The sequence below is a fragment of the Lolium rigidum genome, chromosome 6 (genome assembly GCF_022539505.1).
Source record: "Lolium rigidum isolate FL_2022 chromosome 6, APGP_CSIRO_Lrig_0.1, whole genome shotgun sequence".
Classification (NCBI taxonomy): domain Eukaryota; kingdom Viridiplantae; phylum Streptophyta; class Magnoliopsida; order Poales; family Poaceae; genus Lolium; species Lolium rigidum.
The window spans coordinates 106,226,387-106,251,022 of record NC_061513.1 but is presented as its reverse complement, the minus strand read 5'-3'; the positions used below and the strand labels follow the sequence as shown (position 1 = coordinate 106,251,022).

Below are 24,636 nucleotides of genomic sequence, written 5' to 3'. Positions count from 1 at the left end.
ATCGCAGATTTGTGCCCAACTTTAGTACTATTGCTGCACCTTTGAATGATTTGACTAAAAAGGGTGTTGTCTTTGAGTGGGGCGCAGCCCAAGATCATGCATTTGATGAATTGAAACGATTGTTAACTTCTGCACCGTTGCTTGCACTTCCTGATTTCAATAAGCAATTTGAGATTGAATGTGATGCTAGTGGTATTGGAATTGGTGGTGTGTTGATGCAAGAGGGTCGCCCAATTGCATATTTTTCTGAGAAACTATCTGGTGCTAAGTTGAACTATCCTATCTATGATAAAGAGTTGTATGCTTTAATTAGAGTTCTTGAGGTTTGGCAACATTACTTGTGGCCAAAAGAATTTATCATACATTCTGATCATGAAGCTTTGAAATACTCGAAAGCCCAATCTACTTTGCATAAGCGTCTAGCTAAGTGGGTTGAGTTCATTGAGTCTTTTCCATACATTATTAAGCATAAGAAGGGAAAAGATAATATTGTTGTCGATGCTCTATCTAGGAAGAATATGCTATTAACTCAACTTGATGTTAAAATTCCTGGTTTAGAGATACTATGTGATTTGTATGCCATCGATCATGATTTTGCTGAACCATATCGCTTATGTGCTCTTGGTAAAGCATGGGAAAAATATCACATACATGATGGTTTCTTGTTTAGGGCTAACAAACTATGTGTTCCGAAATCGTCCGTGCGTTTGCTCTTATTGCGGTGAATCACATGTCGGAGGTTTGATGGGTCACTTTGGGCGTGAGAAGACGCTACTCATGCTAGCTGACCATTTTTATTGGCCAAAGATGAGGCGGGACGTGGATAGATATGTGAGGAGATGCATTACTTGCAACAAGTCCAAGTCCAAGTCGAAGCCTCACGGTTTGTATACTCCTTTACCGGCACCTACTACACCTTGGGAGGATATTAGTATGGATTTTGTGTTGGGTTTGCCGCGTACTAAGAGAGGCCATGATTCTATATTTGTGGTAGTGGATAGATTTTCTAAGATGTCCCACTTTATTGCTCTCACAAGAGCGACGATGCGTCGCATATTGCTAACCTGTTTTTCAGGGAGATTGTACGTCTACATGGAGTCCCGAGGACTATTGTTTCGATCGTGACGTGAAGTTTATGAGCTACTTCCGGAAGACGCTTTGGAGAAAGCCGGGGACGAAGCCGTCTGTTCAGCACTACTTGTCATCCCCAAACCGATGGTCAAACTGAAGTGGTGAATAGAACATTGTCACAACCGTTGAGATCCATGGTCAAGAAGAACCTGAAGGAGTGGGAAGAGTGTTTGCCGCATGTGGAGTTTGCTTACAACAGGGCGGTACATTCTACCACGGAGCTATGTCCTTTTGAGGTGGTGTATGGTTTCAAACCCATTACTCCGCTTGACTTGTTGCCTTTGCCTATACATGAGAGAGTTAATATGGAGGCATCAAAGAGGGCAGATTATGTGAAGAAGATTCATGTAAAGACTAAAGAGTTGATTGAGAAGAAAGGCAAGAGCAATGCTGCAAGGATGAATAAGAAGCGCAAAGAGATGTTGTTCAAGCCTCGGTGATTTGGTCCAGGTACATTTTCGCAAGGATAGATTCCCGAAGCTGAGAAAGTCTAAGTTGAAGCCTCGTGGTGATGGTCCTTACAAAGTGCTTGCCAAGATCAATGATAATGCATACTCAATAGATCTTCCGAGAGGATGAGTTTGGTGTCGATAATTCTTTCAATGTTGCCGATTTGACACCATATGACGGAGAAGACCTTGGAGCGTCGGGGTCGACGCCTTTTGAAGGGGGAGATGATGAGGACATCCCTACCTCACTACTACCTCCGTCATTACCAACCGAAGATGAACTCCGTCGTGAAGCTCAAGTCCAATGAAGTTCGGATTGGACCAATGACACGAGCTCGTGCGAAGCTACTTAAACAACGAGTGAACTTGTTTCTAAACGATACTTTGATTGATGAGAACTTTATATCGCCTAAGTCCTATTACTTATGTATCATCAGGTATCAAGAGGAGACGAGCATCGCACGAGGAGAGGAGCAGCTGGACATGAAGACGGACAAGATGGCCGTGAAGCCGGACATGGAGCTGGACATGAAGATATCTCATGGACGCGCGAGGGAGGAGCGGGAGGCATGCGCGAGAGGAGAAGAAGAAGTCCAGGCCGGTCCAGAACCCGGTCAGACCGGCCCCCAGACCGGCCAGCCCGGTCCCTGGCCCGGTCGACCGGCCGCTAACCGGACTACAACCGGACGAAGCCCCTCGTACCGGACGAAAACCGGAAACTTCGCAGTTTCCCGGTCCCCAGCCCGGTTGACCGGACCACAGACCGGACAGTCCGGTCCATAGCCCGGTTGACCGGCCGCCAACCGGACCGGCCGGTCCACAGCCCGGTCGACCGGATCCCAGACCGGACGTGTCCGAGTCTGTCTCGACCAGATCTATTCTGGGTCGGTTATTTTCGTACTTTTTGGACCTGAGGTCGTCCCAGACGCCTATATAAGTCCCTGGGACGCCCCACAAGTTGCTTGAGACCACGTTTAAGATAAACCCTAGTTCTTAGTTGTTTGCTCTGCAAAACTATTGAATTCCCTACACCATATTGCTTGGATATTGTGTAGATCCTGTTTAAGTCTTGTGTGATCTGCTGTTCCATTGGGAATTAGACGGTTGCAACTTACCGCTTCGTGGTCGGCGGCTACGTGCGCAAGTGTGTGGAGTTGCGAATATCTTGCGGTGGTTGAGAGCTGCTGCATCTGGCGACAGGGACCAATCGAGAGATCTCGTTGCGTCATACAAGTTATCATCCACTTCATCGTCGTGTATCTCCGCTGCCATCACCCGTGATCATCATCACCACCGTTGCTTACTGAGAAGATCGGGCCACCCCTTATCACCCCCTCACCCATTCCTTTTCTCAAGTCTGTTAAAAAGGGGGCCACAACTTTGGTTTTATTTGCTCATCTGCACGATATGCACGATTTACTTCCTGTTGCCTTCGGGTGTTTATATTCTGTATTGTACTGCATATTTGCTAGACGACTTATCTAGTGACTGGCCGTTAGTGCCCGCCTAGACGCCTACGCAACTGTGAGTCCGCTTTGGAGTGCGGCCGAACTTCGTTATGGGTAGCTTAGTGGGGTGGCCCCCCTAGACTTTCTTGTTGAACTGGGAACGGTCTTGTTGTGAGACTCCGCCGTAATGAAGCGGGTTCGGGCAACCCCTGCAGGTTGTACATCTTATCGATAAGCCGTGTCCGCGGTTATGGACGACTTGGAATTGTATAGCTCGATCATAGAACAACTTACACCTTTATGTTGATGTTAATAACTTGCTAATAACTTGCATAGTAATTTAGCATTACTACAACGGTTACTTAATAAAACTTGTCAACAGTGTGAGTGCCTTTGTAAGTACTTCCTTTGCGAAGGGGGGAACACATCGGTCGGGTGATGTTTGCAAAGTATAGACTGTTAGTTTATGCGCTCTCTCACCTTCTCTGATAGACGAATGTTGTAGAGTGTCTCTATAGGTTTTTAGTGCTTGCGCGCTGTCGCTTAACCCCACCATATTTCCTATGATGTTCCTCTTGCGTCTTCTAAGTCCCCTGTGTGCCTCAAGTACAAAGGGCGACTGGTTGACGAATGCTTATACGTCTTAAAGTCTTGTTAAGTACGAACCCGTACTTATTGCTGCTTTGGGACATAACCGGGCAGGTATGAAGACATGTTCGATGAAGATGACGTTAGCAAGGTTATCCTTTCAGCTTGGCCTGGGCAGGGTTATGGACGCCACTGGTTATCTTCAGGACTCTTAGTACAATTTTTATCTTGTCCGTACTCAGACTTATTCGATCTTTTGTATGATTTGGATATTTGTATTGTATATTTGTATCTTGACTCGTTGGAGTCGTTGTTGTAATATATGTTTCTTGTGGGCTCTATTGTAAACATGTTGTAATGTTACTGCTCGTGGTAATTCCTCTGGCATCACGTGTGTGCTTCTCCGCACACGTCGTGTCGGAGGGCGTCCCAGAATCGATATCGTGCGGATTTCAATGGGATCGCTGAAATCCTCATGGTACCGGTTGCGGGGCGTCACAGGTCTCCATGGAGACCTCTCGCCCGCCAGCACCACGATCGCCATGGGAGCAGTGGCCCGAGCCTACCCGTCCTATCCTCCCCGTTCTCCAACGGCGTAGCCGCTGCTTTTATGGGTACCCAACTGGTCCTGGGAGCATTAGCCACCATCTTCCTCGACCCCCATCCTCCTCCGCTGCTGGTGGACCATATGCCGACGCGGCAACCAACTCACCGTAGGTGCTGCCGGAGATCGCGGATCTCACCCAGGATGACGACGAGCAGTAGACCATAGGCTAGGGTTTTGGCCCATTTTACCATGTTTTCCTCCATTATTATTTATGTATTTAAGATTTTTACCAATGCAATTTATCTAAAAAAAGCATTTGCATCGGTCGTCGGGCAGGCCCGGACCTATACGGACAAGAGGCACCGCGCGACCAATTTTATATCCGCGACCAATTTTATATCTGCGATCCTACGCAAACGGACCAAAATAGATACATTTGGAGCCGAAAAAGCTCAAGTGTGGCGCTGGGATGGAGCAAGAGGAGCGAGATCCGTATATATGAGTAGAAAAGATGGGAGGCCACCCATGCTAGCCTTGAGTTCTCCGGTGGTATGAAGTAAAAAATTGAGACATCTTACCTCCTAACTCCCATTTGTAGGTAAATTCTTTGAAAGTATCTTAATGTATTTTTGGATAGTGTTTGTTATTATTGAGTAAAACTTATTTGAAGCTTGGATGCTCAACTTATTCAAAGTTTAAGTTCCAACACTTTTTTCCTATTTTCACGAACCAAGATCAAAACTGAGCGGGCTAAGAAACCAGGGGCATGAACTTAATTTTCCCTTTAAAGTAAGTGCAGTCGATTGAAGTCACAAAATTTTAATTGCAACTCTTGATTAACACGAAACTTAAAGCAATTTAGCGGTCTGGATTATTTTCTCAAATTGTACCATGTTGCAAGCTGCAACTCATGTCGCAACTTTGCTAGCACGAATCACGAAGCAATCTAATGGTGTTGGAGTCGACTGATAATTAGCAAAACCGTTGAAGCTGAGATTTTCATTTGAAAATCCTTAAAAATAATCTTTTGGAAATAACGCCCTAAGAAATGTATTGGGCCCGATTTATAAGAAAGCAATTTTGGAGGCCCAGTGGTTACAATCTAGCTCAAGCTGCAGGGGGACTGCTATACGCCGACCTGGTCGGCGCGTGCGGGGTGCCGCACACCCCCAGCGACCAGGTCGGGTAGCTTGGGCCGCGGCCCATTAGCTCAGGTACGTTTTTTTTCTTTTTTTCTTCTGCTCTTTCTTCTGTTTTTTTTTCTGTTATTAATATTTTTCTTTTTCAAAATCTAACATTTTTATGAAATTATTTTTCAAGATTTTTTTCAAAATATGAATATTTTTAAATTCAACAGTTTTAAAATTTGAACGATTTTATATTTTGAATATTTTTCAAAAAAAATATTTTTCAAAATTTGAACATTTTTTCACGTTTGAACGGTTTTTTTATTTGAACGATTTTTAAATTTGAATATTTTTCATGTTTGAACAATTTTCAAGTTTGAACGATTTTTAAATTTGTATGGTTTTTAAATTTGAACAATTTTCATGTTTGAAGGATTTTTAAATTTGAACGGTTTTCAGATTTTGAACGGTTTTTTTAACATTTTTTAATTTAATTTTTGTAAAAATTTCTATTTTTCGAATCTGAAAAATATAAGTAAAAAAGAAAACAGAAAAAACGAAAGAAAAACGAAAACAGAAAACAGGAAAAAAAGAAACAAAAAAGAAAAGAAAAATCAAAAAAGGAGGCAGCCCGCACCTAACTGGGCCGGCCCGTACCGCGCGCGGGATGTGCGGCGCGCGGTACGCGCCGACCTGGTCGGTGTATAGGGTTTGCCAAGCTGCAGCCCTGCAGGTCCGGCTTCTCGGCCCGACAATGCCAAACATGTACTTGTGGGCTGAGGCACCCGGTAGATTGGAGAAGTTTTTTTTGGCCAATTGGTAGATTAGAAAAGTTGCGGCATGGCGGCGGAGGGAGCGGAGCTTAGTTCCCCGGCGTCCGCGCAGCCGCCGGCACCGAAGCGGCGGAAGATCGAGCCTTCTCGGAGGTACCAACCGCTTCGCGTTTTCTCGTGGCCCTTCCAATTATTTTCAGCCTGACTGTTGCCAAACTCTCCAATTTAGTGGATGTTTTGCCTAATCTCTCACGGCCGCGCTGCGCCGTCCTTCTAGTTTTGAGAAGAATTCGCAAGGTTTCTGACCTTGGCTGTTGGGGCATGCTAGTGGTGGGGAGTGGCTACAGGTGTAGGGTTCTTTTAGGTAAAGATTCCGGACTGGCCTGCCGACTAGCTGGTCCTGTGACTCTGCATATCTGTATGTTAGATTTTGGTGCTCTTTAAAAGGGGCTTTGGAATGTGGCAATGTGGCTGTTTATCTGTATCTCAGCAAAATTTCCAATATTCCCATGACACCTTGTTGATTGAGACCAATATCGGTCCCTTTTGCATTTCTGTCTCAGGCGGATAATATTCAGGCAATATTATGGGCTGTGGTGTCGACCACATTTTTTTTATGAAGTTGTCGACCACAATTGAGTGGGGGAAAGGGTAATTTGATAACATAAAGATTAGCTCTCATGTACCCAGCGGTGAATCTTGGGGATGCGTGATCCAGTCCGGAATAATCAACTGCACATAGTATTATTGTCTGTCTCTCTTTTGCTCATGGTTCGGTCCATCCAACCATGCAATCCATGTAGTTCAGAATATCTTAAATAAAAACTTGGTGCAATCAATCTTTTTAAACAGAAGGTGATAACGCACAACTTTAAATTAGTAAAGCCCCAAACAGCCAATGATGATACAAGGTGCTGAGGGAATCCGCTTACAAGGAAGAACAGGAACAAGCAAGCAAAACATAAACAAGGCGCTTCGCTTGAACCTACTCTACTGCCTTGTCAGCTGCAACAATCGCTTAGATAGAAGGAGGTGCAGTCGATTTCAAGATATGTAGATCCTATCTTTATAACTATGACAAGTCATTACCACCATTAAATCATTGAACCAAACTAGCTATTCTTATGATTAACTTTACGTTGTGTGTCTATATCTGAGTGTCACTGTTAGGTTTAATGACATTATCGGCCTAAATGCACTTGAAGGGCACATCCTAAGTTGTCTGAATTGAGAGTGAAACCAACCATATGCTAATTAATTACTTGATGCAATGACAGTCACCATGAAAATCTGTTGTACCTTACAGTAAATTGTGCATTGAAGCTTCCTACTCGCTACTCAATCTTTTTTGCAGTTCAGTGTCACGTTGTACTTACTACTTCCTCCGTTTTATAATTCTTGTCGTGCTTTTAGTTCTTGAACTAAAACCACGATAAGAATTATGAAACGAAGGGATTAGCTATACTAAGAGCAGTGATTTTGTTGTTGTTGACTACAGCAGCCATTGCCTTGCTGCTGATTGCAATTTGTATCAAACCAATTTCTTGTCTAGTAAATATATTTCGTTATGCTTTGGAACACAGGAGTAGACCTCCTCCTTCTCAAGATGCTCCTGATAAGGACAAGTTGGCCGCATCATCCAATTCATCGGTATGCTCTAATTCCTGACATGTTGATTGGCAATCAATACCTTCTCTCCTCTTTCTTGATTTTTCCTAACATCCTTTTTTTTATGTGAACACCACTTTTCCAGGTTTCAGCTACACAGGTAGCGAGAGTGGATCTCAACAAAGTTATAGAGGCAAAGAGATTTGCTGTCTTTCAAGCACAGCACGAGGGATGCCTTGGAAGCTTCAAAAGCTTTGATTCTCTGTTTGGAAATTATCTTGTTCCTGTTACCCCAAGCGATGACTTCTTCGAACAGATTTCGAAGAAGTAATACAACAGAGTTGACAGCTGTGAAGAGGTAGGACAATGATTCTGCTCCATGCTAGGTATATCAACTGTCTAAGATCTGTTACTGCTAGATTTTTTATACTAACAGAGTAATGCTAGCTAAGACTTCAAAACAAACTCTATGAGTACTCTACTTTAGAAATTGAAGTTCTGTTCTTCAAAAGGGTAACTGGTTTTGATGTACGGCTGTAGATACTCCTACCTTGTAAGATCTTCACCGTGCCAAAATGTAGAGCTACTAATTGTACATGTGGTGCACAAGCGTTGCTTTCTGGCAAGCATTCTGTAGTGCCACCTTTTATTTCTCAGTGGGAATTTTCCCCAGTCTAGGCTATCCTTCCAGCCACCAGGAGGATGTACATCTGGACGGGATCATTTTATTCTTGTAGTCGTCCATCACCTAACAAGCTTTCCAATTGTTGACGTGGTTCTCTCTACCACTTCTTTCCTTCCAGACAGTTCAACAAATATCTTTGCAGCATGGAGAGTTTCAAAGGAGATTGTCTAAACACTAAAGAAACCAGGGAACAGTTGGCATGTGAAACATGGTTAGGGAGTACGTTTGATTTCGGAACCCACAATTCGCTGCGAGTATCAAAGAAGCACTCAGGGAGACTGTTGTGCTCGTTTTTATGACAGCTTTTTTTGGGAGGTCTCAGTTGCGAAACCCTTTGGGGAGCCTCTTCGATTCATTCTTTTCTTTCTCCCGAAGCTCGTGCATGAGATTTTCCATTCCTAAGGGCATGTACAATGATAGGAAAGGCACGTCTTCTTTTAGCAGTCTATGTTATCTAGAGAGGATGATAAATATAATCGGTACAATGCATTATCTCTTATTATCATCCCTTGCAATAATGATAATTAATTATGTTTAGTAAATTATGTGACTAAGGGAAGACAAGTCGTACAATGAGAAAAATAGCCTTCTCTTATTTCATAAGAGATCATCCCTTAGCTAAGGGAAGACAATGTTCTCTGTCTTTATTCTTTCTCCCCCAACTAAGCAAAAATCTAACGTATCAAACGTAAGGAAAGGCTGACATGTACGTGCTCTAAGGAGAAGAAAAAGAGTTGTATAATTAATTTAAAAAATAGAACCAGATAAAAACAAGGCGAAGTAGAACACACAAATAGAGAGTTTGTGGTAGTATTGTGGACCCATTTAGTTTAATTCAATGGAATGAGAAATAAAAAAACCAACCTGTGTGGGATGGTTTGTATCCCAAGCGTACCAGGATCAAAGAAGGTTTTGTGGCGCCTGCATCAATTTTGAAGCTCCGTGACTCGGGTCTTCGGTAGGGTTTATGTTTGTGGTGGGGCTATTAGTGCATCTCCAGCGAGCGGGCCGATCTATCTGGTTACCGTGAGTCTGAAACGCCCTATCCGTCGCATGCTCCAGCGGGGCGACCTGTTTGCCGCGACCCATCTGACCACCAAATTTGAGAAAATGATGCGTCTGCGTGGACAACACATGTGTTCGGCTGCGTGCCCCAGGCCCGTTTAGAAACGACCCGACGGCAGAAGGCTGGTCGGCGGCAGCGTTTAAGCCGTGGCGCTAGAAGCGACCCGACAGTATAAGGCTAACGACGGCTATATCCATGGCCATCAAAACCACTGCCACCGTCACCTGCACTCTCCTTCATCAATGTTGACGGCTCGTGCTTCGCGCCAGCATCCACTGACTCGGCCTTTCTAACCCCCCCCCCCCCTCCCCAACGCGTCACTGCCGGGTAGCCAACATGGCTCGCCGGAAGGCCATCACCTACCTTTTTTTGGGCCACAACGCGGCGCACGGCGCCTGCACCTTCGCCTCCAGAGCCGGAGTGGAGTTGTAACCCATCAGACATTTTCAACGCTGGCCTCAGCGAGGCCGGCATAGCAGAGTCCGTCCTCCTGGACTCGTAGTTTGAGATGGACGCGGAATGCGAAGCAGCCGAGGAGGAGGAGGAGGGGCGGCATTAATGGAGTCTTATAGAAGAACGACACACGCACCCTAGAGCAGGCTGGCCAGCAGCTCGTCCCACGCGTCATGGCGGTCTCACGCGAGCGGTTGCCTACCTAGGAGGCTGGGCGGCTCCTCATGAAGACGGCGCGACAGAGGATCCTTGAGCTAAACGCTCGAACCCTCGCCGAGGAAACCTGCCGCGAAGAGGAGCGACTCGCCATGAACGTGGAGTTTACCACGAGGTGGCGGTTCGCGATGATCTAGCGAGCCGCTTCTGCTCAGGCTTCACCGTCGACCGCCAGGTATCAGCCCGGCCGTGGGAGTATGCCTCGAGCAAAGGACGACAACGAAGCTGGCCGCCGCGCCCGCCTACCGACGACGAGTAGTAGGGTTATTTGTATTTAAATTTAGTTGCTTTTCATTCAAAGGTGTAACATGTAATAAAATTTGAAGGAAAATCTCAATTTACGCCGTGTTTTCTTTTTTTACATGAGTTCATTGTCTTGGAAAATGGTAGCGCAGGATCAGTCCGTTTGGCGCACTAGCGTCTCCCAAATTCTATCCGCGGGCCCACCAAAACAAGCATAAACAAAGCATTTGGGTCGCTGTTTTGGGTTGGTCCGCTCAAAATGCCCTTAAGTGATATTTACTACCGCCTCCTATTTTCCGTCCGTAGTAGTATTTATAGAAAGATTGATTTTAAGTGAAATAGATATACTATTTACTATACCAATTCAAGAGATCGTATTAGAATTTAGTTTAATGCACAAGAAATGAGACGAGTGTGATCCCCGTGGTTTGACTTTATGATCAGGTTGTGTTCATCAGATGTTATATTCCAATAATATAATTTTGTGATATATATCTTACATTCTGTTGATCAAATTAGTAGTCAAAATTTTATCTAGAAATGAGTAAAACTCTTGTAAACGGGTATGCATGGAGGGGGTACGTGTTTCTAATTAAGCTTGTAGGTTGAACACTGAAGTTTATGAGATGATCATGTTTTCTACTCCTAGCTGCGTGTGTTTAACCTAGAAGATACTGCGATGGTGTTCTTTTTTTTCATGTTTTTTAGATGGTGCGAAAAAAAAATCCATGGCGTAGCTTATCATCGAGTGTCTGCCTGTAGGCTGTAGCACGTTACGTTGGCCGGTTGGCGAAAGGCGTTGCGACATATTCGCTCCTGGTTTGCGGCAGCCCATCCACCGCTCCGTCCGTCCGCCATGCCCCGTGCCGTGCGGGTGCGAGCCGGGGGTCGTCGGCCACGCTGCTGGCGGCGATAGGGTGCGATCGCCGAGGCGCTATTCCGTTTCGTAGCGGGGTGGAGGTATGGTATGGTTTTCGTTCGCGCCCTGGCCATTTTCGTAGCGGGGTGGAAGCATGCTGACCCCACGGAGGAGTGCGACTTCTCCATTCTCCAGCCGTTGCTGCGTCGACACGTTTGCCCGTGCCGTCATCGCCTCATCGGAGCGTCAGCTGCACCAGGCCCGCCGCCGGCCCTACGCCGCACGTGACACGCATCCCGCCGCCGGTTTCTCTCAACACGTCCTCGCCTAATAATCACTTGCTTTCTGCTGACAGAACTAATCAGCCGCACACGTTGCGTCTGGGAAAATTTGCAGTCGCGTCCTTGTTCTGTACCCAGCCTAGACAGCAGTATGTCACCTGTCGGATACTTGTCCTGTCTCCTGTGTGCGGCGGGCTCGTTCGGTTCGTCAGCTTGTTAGCATCTTTTTCACTCAAAGGACCTCGCAGAGGGCATGATATTATTAGCGCATCTCCTACGGGCTAACGTATTTCATATGTCCGAAATGTCTGATTGTGTCAGTTTGCGTCGTCTTGCGGATGTCATGCGGCACAGGGCGACTGTTTGTGTCGGGTACCTCCAGCGGTGCGGACGCATTTTTTTAGCGGAAACAGCGTCAAGGTTGTTAATGACGTTTTACGTCCCGTCGAGGACTGCCGCCGGTGATTAACTGTTCCCACGCGACGACGTCGTTCCCGCGCGTGCCTAATACATTGACAAGTTTCGACGGCGTTTCGCGCGCGCGGGAAACGACCTGCATGGCAACGCCGTTGAAAGGACACGGATGCCGCCTAGAGGGGGGGGGGGGTGAATAGGCCGGTTAAAACTTTTGCGAATATGGCTTAACAAATGCGGAATAAAACTAGCGTTTAATTTGTCAAGCACAAAACCTATATAACTAGGATTCACCTATGTGCACCAACGACTTATGCTAAGCAATTCAAGCAACTATGTGATAGAAAGATATATAACTTCAAGCACGAAGGTTATCACAAAGTAAAGTGCATAAGTAAAGAGCTCGGGTATAGGAATAACCAAAATGACGCGGAGACAACGATGTATCCCGAAGTTCACACTCTTGCGAGTGCTACTCTCCGTTGGAGCGGTGTGGAGGACAAGTCACTCCAAATGCGCGAAGGCCACCGTATTCTCCTCGAGAATTCCCACCAAAAGGGATGTCCTCGATCCACTATGGAACCTTAGGGTGGTCACCGAACCCGCACAAAGCTTGGGGCTATCTCCACAACTTAATTGGAGGCTCCCAATAAATCGCCACAAAGGCCTTGCCCTTGAAGAATCTCCACAACTTAGTTGGAGTCCCCAAGAACACCACAAAGACCACAAAGACCACTAAGCCGTCTAGGGTCCAAAGACCCAAGAGGAACAAGCTCCGGGAACAAGCTCCCGAAGAGAGTATCTCACGAACTTTCACCTCCATGTATCACCGCGGAGAAGTCAAACCGATGCACCAAATGCAATGGCAAGAACACCACAAAGATGTCCAAATCATCCACTCTCAAATTCCAACAAAGCTACTAAAGCTATTGGGGAATAAGAGAGGAAGAACAATATAAGAAGAGGAACACAAAATTTCTCTCCAAGATCTAGATCTAGAGATTCCCTCACAAAGAGGGGAATTTGATTGGTGCAAATATAGATCTAGACCACCTCTCTCTTTTCCTCAAATTTGAGCAAGAATCATGGAGGGATTGGGGGAGAGGAGGAGCTCTCAAGATGCAACAATGGTGGAGAGCCAAAGGTTGAAGAAGAAGTACCAAGAGAGAGAGGAAAGAAGGCTTAAATAAGGGGCACATTTTTCTGCCCGTTGGGTGCCTCGACTTGGGGCCGGTAGTACCGGCCAGCTAGGGGCGGTACTACCGCCCGTGGGTGCTGCGTGTGGAAGAGAGAGCGAGGCGAGCGGGGCATGCAGGCGCGGGCCGGGAGGGGGAGGCCGGAGGCTCCGGCCGTGGTACCGGCCCTGGTACCGCCGAGCCTCCCAAATCCCCTGGAACATCACTGAGGCGCTTGGCCAATATCCGGTACCTCGCCTGGAGGCTCCAGCCGTGGGCTGGGTACCGCAAGCGGTACCTTGCCTGGAGGCTCCAGCCTTGGGCTGGGTGGAGGCTCCGGCTGCTGGCCCCTCCTCACCATTTGTTTTTTTCTTCCTTTTATATTCAGATTTGAAATGCAAATATCTTGAGATTGGAGAATCCAAACGAGACGAAACCAATTTTATTGGAAAGAGGACAACAAGAGCTACCCCAACAAAGAGTGAAAATATGGAAACTAGTTGGGGATGATTTTCTATTACTTTTATAGTGAAACCTCTCAATACGAGAAACCGGGAAAAATGCCGATATCGAAAACGCAACAAGTGATAAACCAGAAATCCATTTTCGATGAACTAGAGCTTGTCATGGACATAACCACAAGATCTAAAACACCACATGGATAAGATCCAAATACAACCAAGAAACATAATGCAAGGATGCAAAGGTTTGACCGTACTCCGAACGATACGATCAAGTTACTCACTCGAGAGCCCCTTGATAGTACGACACTTAGCCTATAAACCGGTCTCTCAAATAAACCACGAGACCGGTGAGAAAGAAACCCTATCAAGAGCAAACATTAACCTTGCGCATTCCACTTGAGCTCGATGATGACGATCTTGGCCACGAGATGGAACGCCTTTCTTGATTGTGCTTGCTTGATGAAGTCTTGCGGATTGCTCCCCCATAATCCACTATGGGAGAGCTTCTTCTTCGGTGCATCTTCACATATCCATGAACACATATGAATGGCAAGCTTCAAGCATGTGAGCTCTTCAAGTTGACTCATCTTGAACTTGCCTCATTTCTTCATATTGCAACCTTGATGCCAACTTATGGTTCAAGCATTGCCTATGGACAACACCTACACATATAACTTAATGCAAACATTAGTCCATAGGGATTATCATTAATTACCAAAACCACACATGGGGGCTCTATGCACTTTCAGCCGTTTCCAGCCCCGCCGTGGCTATATATGCTGGACAACTAGGGGGGGATGACGAGCACACCTCAAGCTAAACCCTAGCATCCATCCATGGCCGAGCACAACCTTAGTTGGGATCAGGTAGTTCAGATGTGCCACCGCGTCCACCCGGAGGAGGACGAGGAGCTAGTCGCCGCCGCCGTTCAGGCCGACCAGCTGGACCTGGAGGCGAAGGTGGAAGTTGCGGAGGCGGAGGCGGCAGAGCGCGTGGAAGGGCGCCTCGCGGCGACCAGGGCAGAAATCGCCGACATCACCGACGACGACGCCCCCGTACCCGGCCGCTTCGAGTGCGCCGGTGACCAGTTCGTTCTGGTCGCGTCCTTCGAGACCCTGGCTGGGGACGCTCTGCGTCGTTAGGCTTGGGCAGCGAAGGAGGAAGCCCACAGCTATGCGGTCACCATGGCTTGGGGGTACATGTGCTCCGACCTGGACTCGCTCCAGCGGAGGGGCCCTTCTCCCGCGCGGGTCAAGCAGGAGAACCGGGAGCTGGCGGGCACCATCGCCGCCAGGGACGAAGCGGTGGCGGAGGCGGATAGGGACAGGGCCCGCTTCCACGCCCAGCTGGCGGGGTTGCAGGCGGCGACCCAAGCGAACGAGTCGGTGGCGGCGGCGGGGGCCAACTCTATGGCCAGGATAATCCTGTGGGACTCCTCCCTGGCCGAGGCCCTCGAACGCCGCAAGCAGGAGGACGAGACGTCCGATCGCCGCCGTGCGCGGCGCACTTAGTGCGTGAAGCGCTCCCGCTTCGACGACAGCGCTGGCCCCTCCGACGGCCAGTAGTAGGCCGCGCGACTGCGAGTAGCCGAGACCGTGGTAGGCCGCGCGACGGCGAGTAGGTATGGCTATTGTAGTTTTAGGTTAACTCGACTAACCATCTCTGTAAAGATAGTCCTTTTGGCCAATCAATAGTAACGAATTTTTTTTACCTGTCACTGCGACCGGGTCCGGATGCACCAAACGCGGACACTTTCGTGACCGCGCAGCATCCACGGAGACGTAAACCTGGCGCATATTTGGGCCAGGTTTCCATCGCCGCGGACGGCCCGGTCACTTTGTGTCGCTCTGCTGGAGGTGGTACCAGATGTATTTTTCGGCCCGGCGGACGCAAACGGACGCCGCCGCTGGAGATGCCCTCCAACCGAGCGACCCAAACGGACGCGCTGGGCCGTCCGTTTTGGGCCGTTTGGGTGGCCGAGCGGATACCCGGACAGCGGCCCGCGTCCGCGTGTCCGTTTGGGTCGCACGCTGCGCCCAATGCGCGGATGCAGCGCATATTCGAAGAAATATAAAAAATAAATTTAAAATGCAAATTTAAACGAAATTTGATTAAGCATTGCCCTATTTTGGGCAAATTTGTACATAGCCCTATTTTGGGCAAATAACTAACAAAAGAAGCCCTCTATATGGGCTTTAAATTTAAACTAAAAACCCTATGCTAGGGTTTGGTCGACGACGCAGTGGCTGCCGGCGCCTGGCCTCCTGCCGCTGCTGCTCCTCGCGGCGGAGCCGGGCCTCCTCGCGCCGCCGCGTTTCTTCCACCTCCCGGCGGGCCTGGGCGAAGAGCTCCCAGGCCTCGGCGTCCTCGACCGCCTGCCGGGCCTCCTCCTCCATCGCGGAGGTGCGAATGGCCGCTTGGAGTTGCGGCCACTAAGCTTCCTCCTCCGCCGCTGATATCAGCAGCACGGCGCGGAGGTCGGGGTCCTCCTCCGCGGGCGGCCTCTCCGATGTGGAGGCCGCCGCGGTTCCCTCCGGCCCGCAGCGCCGGCGGCGGACGCCGGCTGCTGCTGGCCTCGTCGTCATTGGCTCCGGGAGCGAACCGTCGCTTGAGGGCCATGGCAGCGGTTGCGCTCGGGGAGTGGAGTAGGGACTGGACTGGAGGGACAGATCCCCTCCAGTCCACATTTAATAGCCTCCCCGGTCACCGACAGGTGAGCCCAAGGGAGACGAGCAGCCAAGCGGCCGGACGCGACCGGACGCCGCATGCCATCCGCGGTCACGCAAACCTAGCCCAGATTTGGACCGGGTTTACGTCGTTCCGAACGCCGCGACCATCCGCATTTGCGGTGCGTCACCATGTTGGGCTGGGTTTTTGTCTGGCTGAACTCATCCAGACGCGCGGGATGGGTCGCCGTGTTGGACATGCCCTTTACGTCCCGCAGCTCCACAAAACCAGGCAAAGCATGCAGCAGCACCACCCCTTATCCCGCCGGCCGGGGCAATCCAGACCGTCCCGTTGCTTCTTCGCAAAATCTAGTCCGTTGGTGCGCGAGAAAGTTCCAACAGGCGAGGGGATTTAATTCGGCTGCAAAACGCCCAGTTCGTGGTCCTCGTCCCACTCCCCCACTCTCCCAGCCTTGCGCAAGGTGGGAAAGAGTAGGACAGAGCACAGAGAGCAGGGGAGGCCCCGACTGACCTGCTCCAGTGTCCGGGCGCTCGGCTCGGTCGTGTGGGCGCCATGGCGAAGGGGGCGGTCGTGGGGACGGCGGTGGTGGCGTGCGCGGCGGCCGCGGCAGCGGTCGGGGTGGCGGTGGTGGTGTCGCGGAGGAGGAAGAGGAGGCGGGACGCGGAGGCGGGGAGGCGGAAGCAGGCGTCCGACGTGATCGAGGAGGTGGAGCAGGCCTTCGCGACGCCCACGCCGCTGCTGCGCGGCATCGCCGACGCCATGGTGGAGGAGATGGAGCGGGGGCTGCGCGCCGACCCGCACGCCCCGCTCAAGATGCTCATCAGCTACGTCGACAACCTGCCCACCGGGTAAGGCCAAGGGCCAAGGCCCTCCTCCTCTGCTTCTTCGGTTTCATCGTCTTTTTGGTGACACCAACGGTACCTTTGTTTTCTGTCACTGTGTGCGCGCGCGTGTCGGTCCTGCTCTGAACGAAGTTTGAGTTTTTTTTTTTTTGGTTGCCTGGTGAGGCGCGATTTCGATGGAAATGTAGTTTCAGTGTTGAGGTGGACCTGTGTCATCTTACTAGTTACTACTGGGACGACCGTGCCTTGCCCTTGAGGCGGCTTGGAGCATCACTTCAGAAAAAGGTAGTTTGTAGCGGAATTGGGGACGTATGGTAGGATTTTGCTTGAACTTGATACTGTATGATTCATATTGATTCTGGACGAAGGATTTGTGTTTTCTTCGCTCTCTGCGTTTGGACCATATATTGTGCTCGCAAGAAGAATCACTGGCATGTCTCAGGTTTGGGTGTTCTTCTCTGTTTTGTGCAGGGTGGAGACATGTGGTGTGGTCCCACATGTCTTCTCAAATTCATTTACATGGGCTTATTTGGTTGCCCGATTTAAAAATGCGGAACACAAAAAAAAAACATGGAATTGGACGTCATGCCATGTTGAGTCATTGAATTAAAAAGCACGATTGTGTGATGGAAGCTGTTTGGTTGAGCCACAAGAGGAACATAAAATTATTTCTGAAGGATTTAGGTGTATGTCGTAATTATAATTTGGAGCAATTGAAACTTTCGTTTGGAATTCTACTGAAAGTGACTTCTAGTCCTACAAACCAAACAAGCTTGCTCTGTAGGAAAAATCCATAACAAATTTGAGACCCAATGAATGGACCATCAATAGTTTGTACCTAAATGTCTAGCTTGTTGAATGATCAAACAATCAAGGTATGGTTTTTCGTTTTTTTGCAAGGTGAGATCCGGGTATAAAGTATCGATGCTCCATGTTCTTCTATTTGCTGGCTTGGAGAATTCATTATATGACTTATTCCAAATGATCACTTAATATCTTGTTATCTTATACACCCAGGACTAACTACACCGCTGACAGTATTTTGCCAAACTTTTTAATCTCGGAACAGTACTGTTTTTTCTGACTACCTAAATTAGTGACATATAAATGATTATTTTCTGAAAAATACTTTGATAGTGTTATGCTTGCCTTTTGTTTTCACAACACTTTTTTTGAGTTTTTTTCACAACATTTTGGAGACTGAAGAATCTATAGTGATAAGTAACATACAAACTCTAATTGCATACACGTGCATGTGTCTAAAAATGAAAGATGTTGTGCCCACCTCTTTCTACAATCTTGTGTCCTTGTTTCCTATGCTACCATTTTGCTATTCAATGATTTGTCTCACTTTCTTCAGGGATGAGGATGGACTGTTTTATGCGCTGGATCTTGGTGGGACCAACTTCCGTGTTCTACGGGTTCAGCTTGGAGGAAAGGAAAAGCGTGTTGTCCAACAATATGAAGAGGTGGCAATTCCACCTCATCTGATGGTTGGGACTTCCGCCGTAAGTGCTTTTTATTGCTCTTTTCGAGTCCCCTGTATTAGGTTTTATTTTCATTTTTACATGGTTTACTCACATTTTGAAAGCACAAATGCAGGAACTATTTGATTTCATTGCGGCTGAGCTGGAAAGATTTGTTGGGACTGAAGGAGACGATTTCCACTTGCCGGAGGGTAGGCACAGAGAACTTGGGTTCACCTTTTCTTTCCCAGTACACCAAACCTCGATATCGTCGGGCACTCTTATTAAGTGGACAAAGGGATTTTGCATCAATGGCACGGTAAAAATCAAATTACCTTTGTACATAGTTTGATAGCAGAATGATATACCCTAATGTCTTACTTTGATGATTAAGTCTGTTCTTTTGATTCCCCTGACCAGACATTAATTGGACAAAGAACTAGATTTTAGCATTAGCAGGCTGCTTTGTTTTGACTTCTTCCTACTCTCCCTGACAAGTGGCCTTCCACCATCCTGAATTGTTTAGAATATTATAAATGTTTTTAGTCCAATGTTAGTATGTAGTACTATTTTTTGTTATGATTGTGAACTATGTAGTCCAAACTTACAACATTTTCAGAAAGCTCACTATTGATGATGTATATGCTTCTCAGGTCTCTTGGCATTTCTGTCAACTGCCAAGTATTGATCTGACCTTTATCCTTGGAGACACAAGTTTGTTAAATCATAATACTTCTTATCTATATCTGACCTTTATCCTTATAATCTTGACACACCAAAATAAGCTGTATTGATCTTTCTGTTTTTCTTTGACTAATGTGGGAAGTTCTAGCATCTTAGAATGAACATGGATGCTCGTTTTAACCTTGTTTATTAGGATACTACAAATAGATAATAGATGACGTTCTGTATGATTGAATGATTGCTGTGAACTCAGGTTGGGGAAGATGTGGTGGCTGAATTGAGCATGGCTATGGAGAGGCAGGAGCTTGATATGAAAGTTACAGCTTTGGTACATAAGCTCACTTGTTAATTAAATTAAATAGCACCTTAAACATTTCCATGCCAGGCTTTCGACGTTCTATTCCCTATGCATTCTGATGCTGGCACTGATTTTTAGATTCTATTTGACGGTGGAACACAAATGTTGTGCACTTATTTTATCACCAGATAATTTCAATATCTTCAAATCTGACAGCTTGTTCGAGCAGGTCAATGATACTGTAGGAACATTGGCTGGTGGAATATATGCTGATAATGATGTCGTTGTTGCTGTAATATTGGGCACTGGCACAAATGCAGCGTACGTGGAGCATGCAACTGCAATTCCAAAATGGAACGGACCACTACCTAAATCAGGAAACATGGTTAGTGCCTGCCTTCCTTTTTTATGCTTGAAATATTGAAGTCCTTTGGACCTTTTCCAATCAGTATATATGCACTATATTTTTTTGTCTTGTATGATATTCACTTCAGGTAATATCTTAGATTAGATGCATTTCTAAGCATTCACTTTCTTTCTCAGAAAACATAATAAAGTCTAAGTCCAGTCAAATCAAATTGAATATCTATATTTTCATGAAAAAATTGGTTCTATCAGTCACATTCAGGATATGCCTCTACTATTTCAATTTGATGTTTCGTATTCTGCAGGTAATCAACATGGAATGGGGAAACTTTAAATCAGACAAGCTTCCTCGTTCTGACTACGATATTGCCTTGGATTTTGAAAGTCTGAACCCCGGCGAGCAGGTATTTTTGATCTAATCTGGTTATTTCCATCTATGTGTGGGTATGTGTAATCTTGTCAGATTCTCTTTCTCAGATATATGAGAAGATGATTTCTGGCATGTATCTTGGAGAGGTTGTTCGAAGAATCTTGCTTAGGCTGGCTCATGATGCTTTGTTATTTGGAGATGTTGTTCCGCCAAAATTGGAGCAACTATTTGTGCTGAGGTGCATTTCCATATCCCACCTACTGAACTCTAGCTTTTGTTTATCAGTAGGAAACAATTAAATTATAAAGGACGTACCCAGTGCTGAGAGCTCCCGCACTGTGCGGGGTCTGGGGAAGGTGTTAGTGGCAAGCCTTACCCTCACAAAGTGCAATGTGAGGAGACCGCGACTCGAACCTGGGACCTCTCGGTCACAGGCGGTGAGGCTCTACCGCTGCACCAGGCCCGCCCTTCGAAACAATTAAATTATGATTAAAGAAATATAGATTATGCGACATGCATACTCTAAATTATTTTGCTGATTATGGCTCTATTTGTGTATAGATACTAGTACATAGTTAATAATAAGCATAAAATTTAGAGACAAATGTCTAATGTTTTTGTTTTTTTGGTTCTTTTTTAGTTTTCTAGAGAAGGAACACAGAATTGGTTTCTCAACTTTCCTATATTCCTTGAGATTATCCCTTTCCAAGCACTCAGCCAACCTCGTTGCTCCAACCCAATCCCCGAAGTTAATCATGAACTTTGCAAATCACAAATGTCTGACAGTATGACCATGGTTTTTTTTTGAACCGGAACCGCAGGAGCCCTGCTTAATTTCATTTATAGTAGAGGGAATTCTGTACATACCTAGAGAGGCAGAGAAAACAACTGAAAAAAACAGAAAGAAAAAAAAAAGAGAAAGCGCCGTAGGCCCTTCTCCTTATTACATTAGAAAAGCTCTAGAAGCCATGGCAACCTCTTCTTTGATCATCCCCACGAGAGCAGCCACACTCATTTCTTTTCCTTCAAAGATTCTTCGCCCCCTTTCTTTCCAGATATGCCAGACAGTGTAGCAAGCAAGAGTGATAGTTTCCTTTCTGAGATGTTTTGGAACACACGCCTGCATCTTTCCCCACCAAGCTCGGACTGTCAAGGCTTGAGAGCATAACCTTGCCATTGTCGGACTGGAAGTTGCAAAAGCAGCCCAGACCTCTTTGACAAAAGAGCACCCTACGGTCAGGTGGGCTGCCGACTCAGGCTCTTGATCACATAAGCTGCATATTGGATTGCAGGTCATACCTCGATTAGATAATCGATCTGCAGTCCAGTTTCTGTTGCGCAACAGAAGCCAAAGGTAAAACTTGATCTTCCCTTCAATTTTAGATTTCCAAATCTTTTCCAAGCGAGGTTGCTGAATAGTGCCAATAAACTGAAAATCATAGGCTGATTTAGCAGAGTAACTACCATTTGCCTCCGGCAGCCATTGAATTGAGTCAGGAGCACTATTAAGCCGCACTTCATCTATTTTAGCCCATAAATGCAAGAATTGATGTAACTGCTCTTCATTTGAAATCTTGGATAGGCCACATAGCCATCGCCCATTAAGGATGGCCTTAGCAACAGAGAGAGATTTTCCTCTAGCTAGCCGGTACACCAAAGGAGCCATCTCAGCAGGAGCAGCCCCAGAAAGCCACCTGTCATTCCAAAAAATTGGCAGATTGCCCATCTCCGATCGTAATTTTTGTGCAAGCTCTGAAAAGTTGCATGTCTTTGTCATCACAAGGCACAGGCATGCCCTTCCAAGGCCTATCAGCATCATCCCATGCAAACCACGGCCAACGCAATCTCAAGGCACGTCCATATTTGGTTAGGTCCTTGATGCCTAAACCACCATATTTTTTCGGAGTGCATACCATTTTCCAGCTCACCAAGCAATGACCTCCCTTTGATTCTTCTTCTCCTTTCCACAAGAGGCTTCTTCTTATTTTGTCAATTTTCTTGATTGCCCAGGGAGTTAAAAAGAAGCTTGTAAGGAAATAAGTTAAGGAAGATGTCAGGACTGAGTTAATGAGAGTCAGCCTACCAGTTCTTGTCATCAACTTTCCTTTCCAAGGCTTGAGTTTGCTTGCAATCCTGTCGATGAGTCTTTGCTGGTCAGCTTTGGATGGTTTTCTGATACCAAGGGGAAGCCCAAGGTACTGACATGGGAAACTACCAGCCGTTCCATCAAACTCATTGAGCACATCTATCAGATCAGTATTACCACATTGAATGGGATAAACCACACATTTATTCAGATTTGCCTTAAGCCCTGAGATGGATCCAAAAACTTGCAATATTCTCTGAGTAACAATCATGTCCTCCTTGAGAGGATTTAGGAATAAGGCTGCATCATCAGCATAAAAGCTGGACCTTGTTTTTGCAGATCTTAAACCCAGCTGTGACAGTAGTCCCAATTCTGTAGCCTTGAGCAAGATTTTCTGTAAAGGCTTCATCATGAGGATGAACAACAGGGGGGAGAGCGGGTCTCCCTGCCTCAAGCCTCTTTTGTGACGAAAAGGCCTGCCTGGGATGCCATTGAGCACAATTTGCGAGGAGGAGGATGCAAGGATGAAAGAAATGATATCACACCATCTTTGTCCAAACCCAAAACCTTTCATTACCTCCATAACATAGCTCCAATGAACTGAATCGAAGGCCTTCGCGATGTCCAGCTTGAGGAACAACATTGGCTTCTTTTTCGAATGGGCCTCTTTAGTAACATTCTTGACATAGAGAAAGTTGTCCTGGATTGACCTTGATTTGATAAAGGCACTTTGATTGGGAGAGACCAAATGTTTGAGTTCAGGCCCGAGTCTAGACGCCATCAGCTTGCAAGCAATTTTGGCAATGCTATGCATCAAGCTGATTGGACGGTAGTCATTAGGAGAGGCAGCTCCCTCTTTTTTTGGAATTAAGGCAATGTGTGCGGAGTTTAGCAGATGCCATTTGTTCCCTCTTAGGTTGTGTAGCTGCTGCAAGGCCATGACAAGGTCAGATTTTATAATTTCCCAGCAGCTCTTGAAGAAGTCACCAGTAAAACCATCCGGGCCAGGAGCCTTCGAGCTCCCAAACTCCCATTCCAAAAATAAACTTCAGTCTGATCCTTGAATAATGAATAAAATAGAAATAAAAAAACCAATGATAACCAATGATATAACGGCGGTATGACCATAGGCACGAGGGACGCTATAACTACCCCTGAACATAATAACCAATGATATAATGTTATTTTTTGCTTGAATAGCTTAAAGGCCCAACAAATAGACTTTCCAACGGTCTTGTGAGTTTGCGACACATAATGTAGGTTATGTGCAGAAGCTTTCTTAAGTAACTCCCCAGTTGCGGTGTTGCAGGACTCCGGATATGTCAGCCATGCATCAGGACACCTCACATGATCTCAAACACCTGGGAGCTAAGCTGAAGGATATTCTGGGGGTATGATGAATTGATGATACACATGCTCAAAAGAGATATGATACTGGAAACCTTATTTTCAGCAGCCAATGACTCGTTGTTTTATGCTTAATGTATATTTAGGTTGCTGATACTTCCCTTGAAGCAAGATACATTACTCTTCATGTCTGCGACAAGGTCGCAGAGAGAGGTGCACGCTTGGCTGCTGCTGGTATATACGGTATTCTAAAGAAGCTGGGCAGGGACCGAGTGCCAAGCGATGGTAGTCCCAAGCAAAGGACTGTCGTCGCTATAGACGGTGGTCTATACGAGCACTACAAGAACTTCAGAGACTGCGTGGAAGCGACGCTGGCAGACCTGCTCGGGGAGGCTTCCTCGTCTGTTGTCGTCAAGATGGCAAACGATGGCTCTGGCATTGGTGCTGCACTTCTTGCAGCTTCACACTCTCAGTATACTGTCGAGGAATAATCCTAAGGGAGGGAGGTAGCTCCTACGGCAGCCTGTGTGATTTTTCCACACTTATTCTGTCATTTCTCTATATGACAGTTCCCCTCGCGCGATTCGCGTCTCCTTTTGCTATTCTGCAAACACCTGATGAGTGCCTGTGCAGTGGTATATAGCTAGTATTGCGCCAATGAGTTTCAGAGTTCGGATTTCGCCATATGGGACAAGCGTTGGCAGCTGCAGGAAAGAGGAAACGGAGGTTGGAATGGTGCCGTTCCTTTCCTGCCGTTTCTTTTCCCCAAACCTGTAAGTTTCTATTGCGATGCAATGTTGCAAACCAAATGGAGCATGCTTCAATTCAGAATAAAGAGGGTGGTATAATCATATAACCGAAACATTTACGACTTCTTATGATTAATATTTCCCATATGTATGTAATGTACAATGCATTTTTAAGCTTTCTAAACTCAAAATGGTTTGGTCATATATGAGCAG

The 24,636-nt window shown here is 46.7% G+C and overlaps 1 protein-coding gene and 1 long non-coding RNA gene across 2 annotated transcripts; both read left to right on the top strand.

The window, feature by feature from the left end:
* Nucleotides 1-6,137: 6,137 nt before the first annotated feature.
* On the top strand, nt 6,138-8,266 carry LOC124668634. The gene is made up of 3 exons (XR_006991776.1): nt 6,138-6,216; nt 7,647-7,713; nt 7,817-8,266. It is a non-coding gene; the product is annotated as an uncharacterized LOC124668634 (long non-coding RNA).
* Nucleotides 8,267-16,767: 8,501 nt separating this feature from the next.
* Nucleotides 16,768-24,625, top strand: LOC124659290 (hexokinase-6-like). Its single transcript, XM_047197210.1, has 9 exons — nt 16,768-17,063; nt 18,418-18,565; nt 18,660-18,842; nt 19,461-19,535; nt 19,735-19,890; nt 20,177-20,275; nt 20,349-20,479; nt 23,637-23,718; nt 23,821-24,625. Exons 1-9 carry the CDS (start codon nt 16,768-16,770, stop codon nt 24,163-24,165), a joined length of 1,515 nt encoding a protein of 504 aa, XP_047053166.1. The 3' UTR covers nt 24,166-24,625.
* The last annotated feature ends 11 nt before the right edge of the window (nt 24,626-24,636 follow it).

What these genes read in the sequence shown, in the direction of transcription:
- LOC124659290 (XM_047197210.1), top strand. Translation starts at nt 16,768, where the DNA reads ATGGCGAAGGGGGCGGTCGTGGGGACGGCGGTGGTGGCGTGCGCGGCG. An exon ending in ATATGAAAGTTACAGCTTTG is followed by an intron (nt 19,536 to 19,734) that starts GTACATAAGCTC and finishes TTGTTCGAGCAG; the next exon opens with GTCAATGATACTGTAGGAAC. An exon ending in GTCTGAACCCCGGCGAGCAG is followed by an intron (nt 20,276 to 20,348) that starts GTATTTTTGATC and finishes TCTCTTTCTCAG; the next exon opens with ATATATGAGAAGATGATTTC.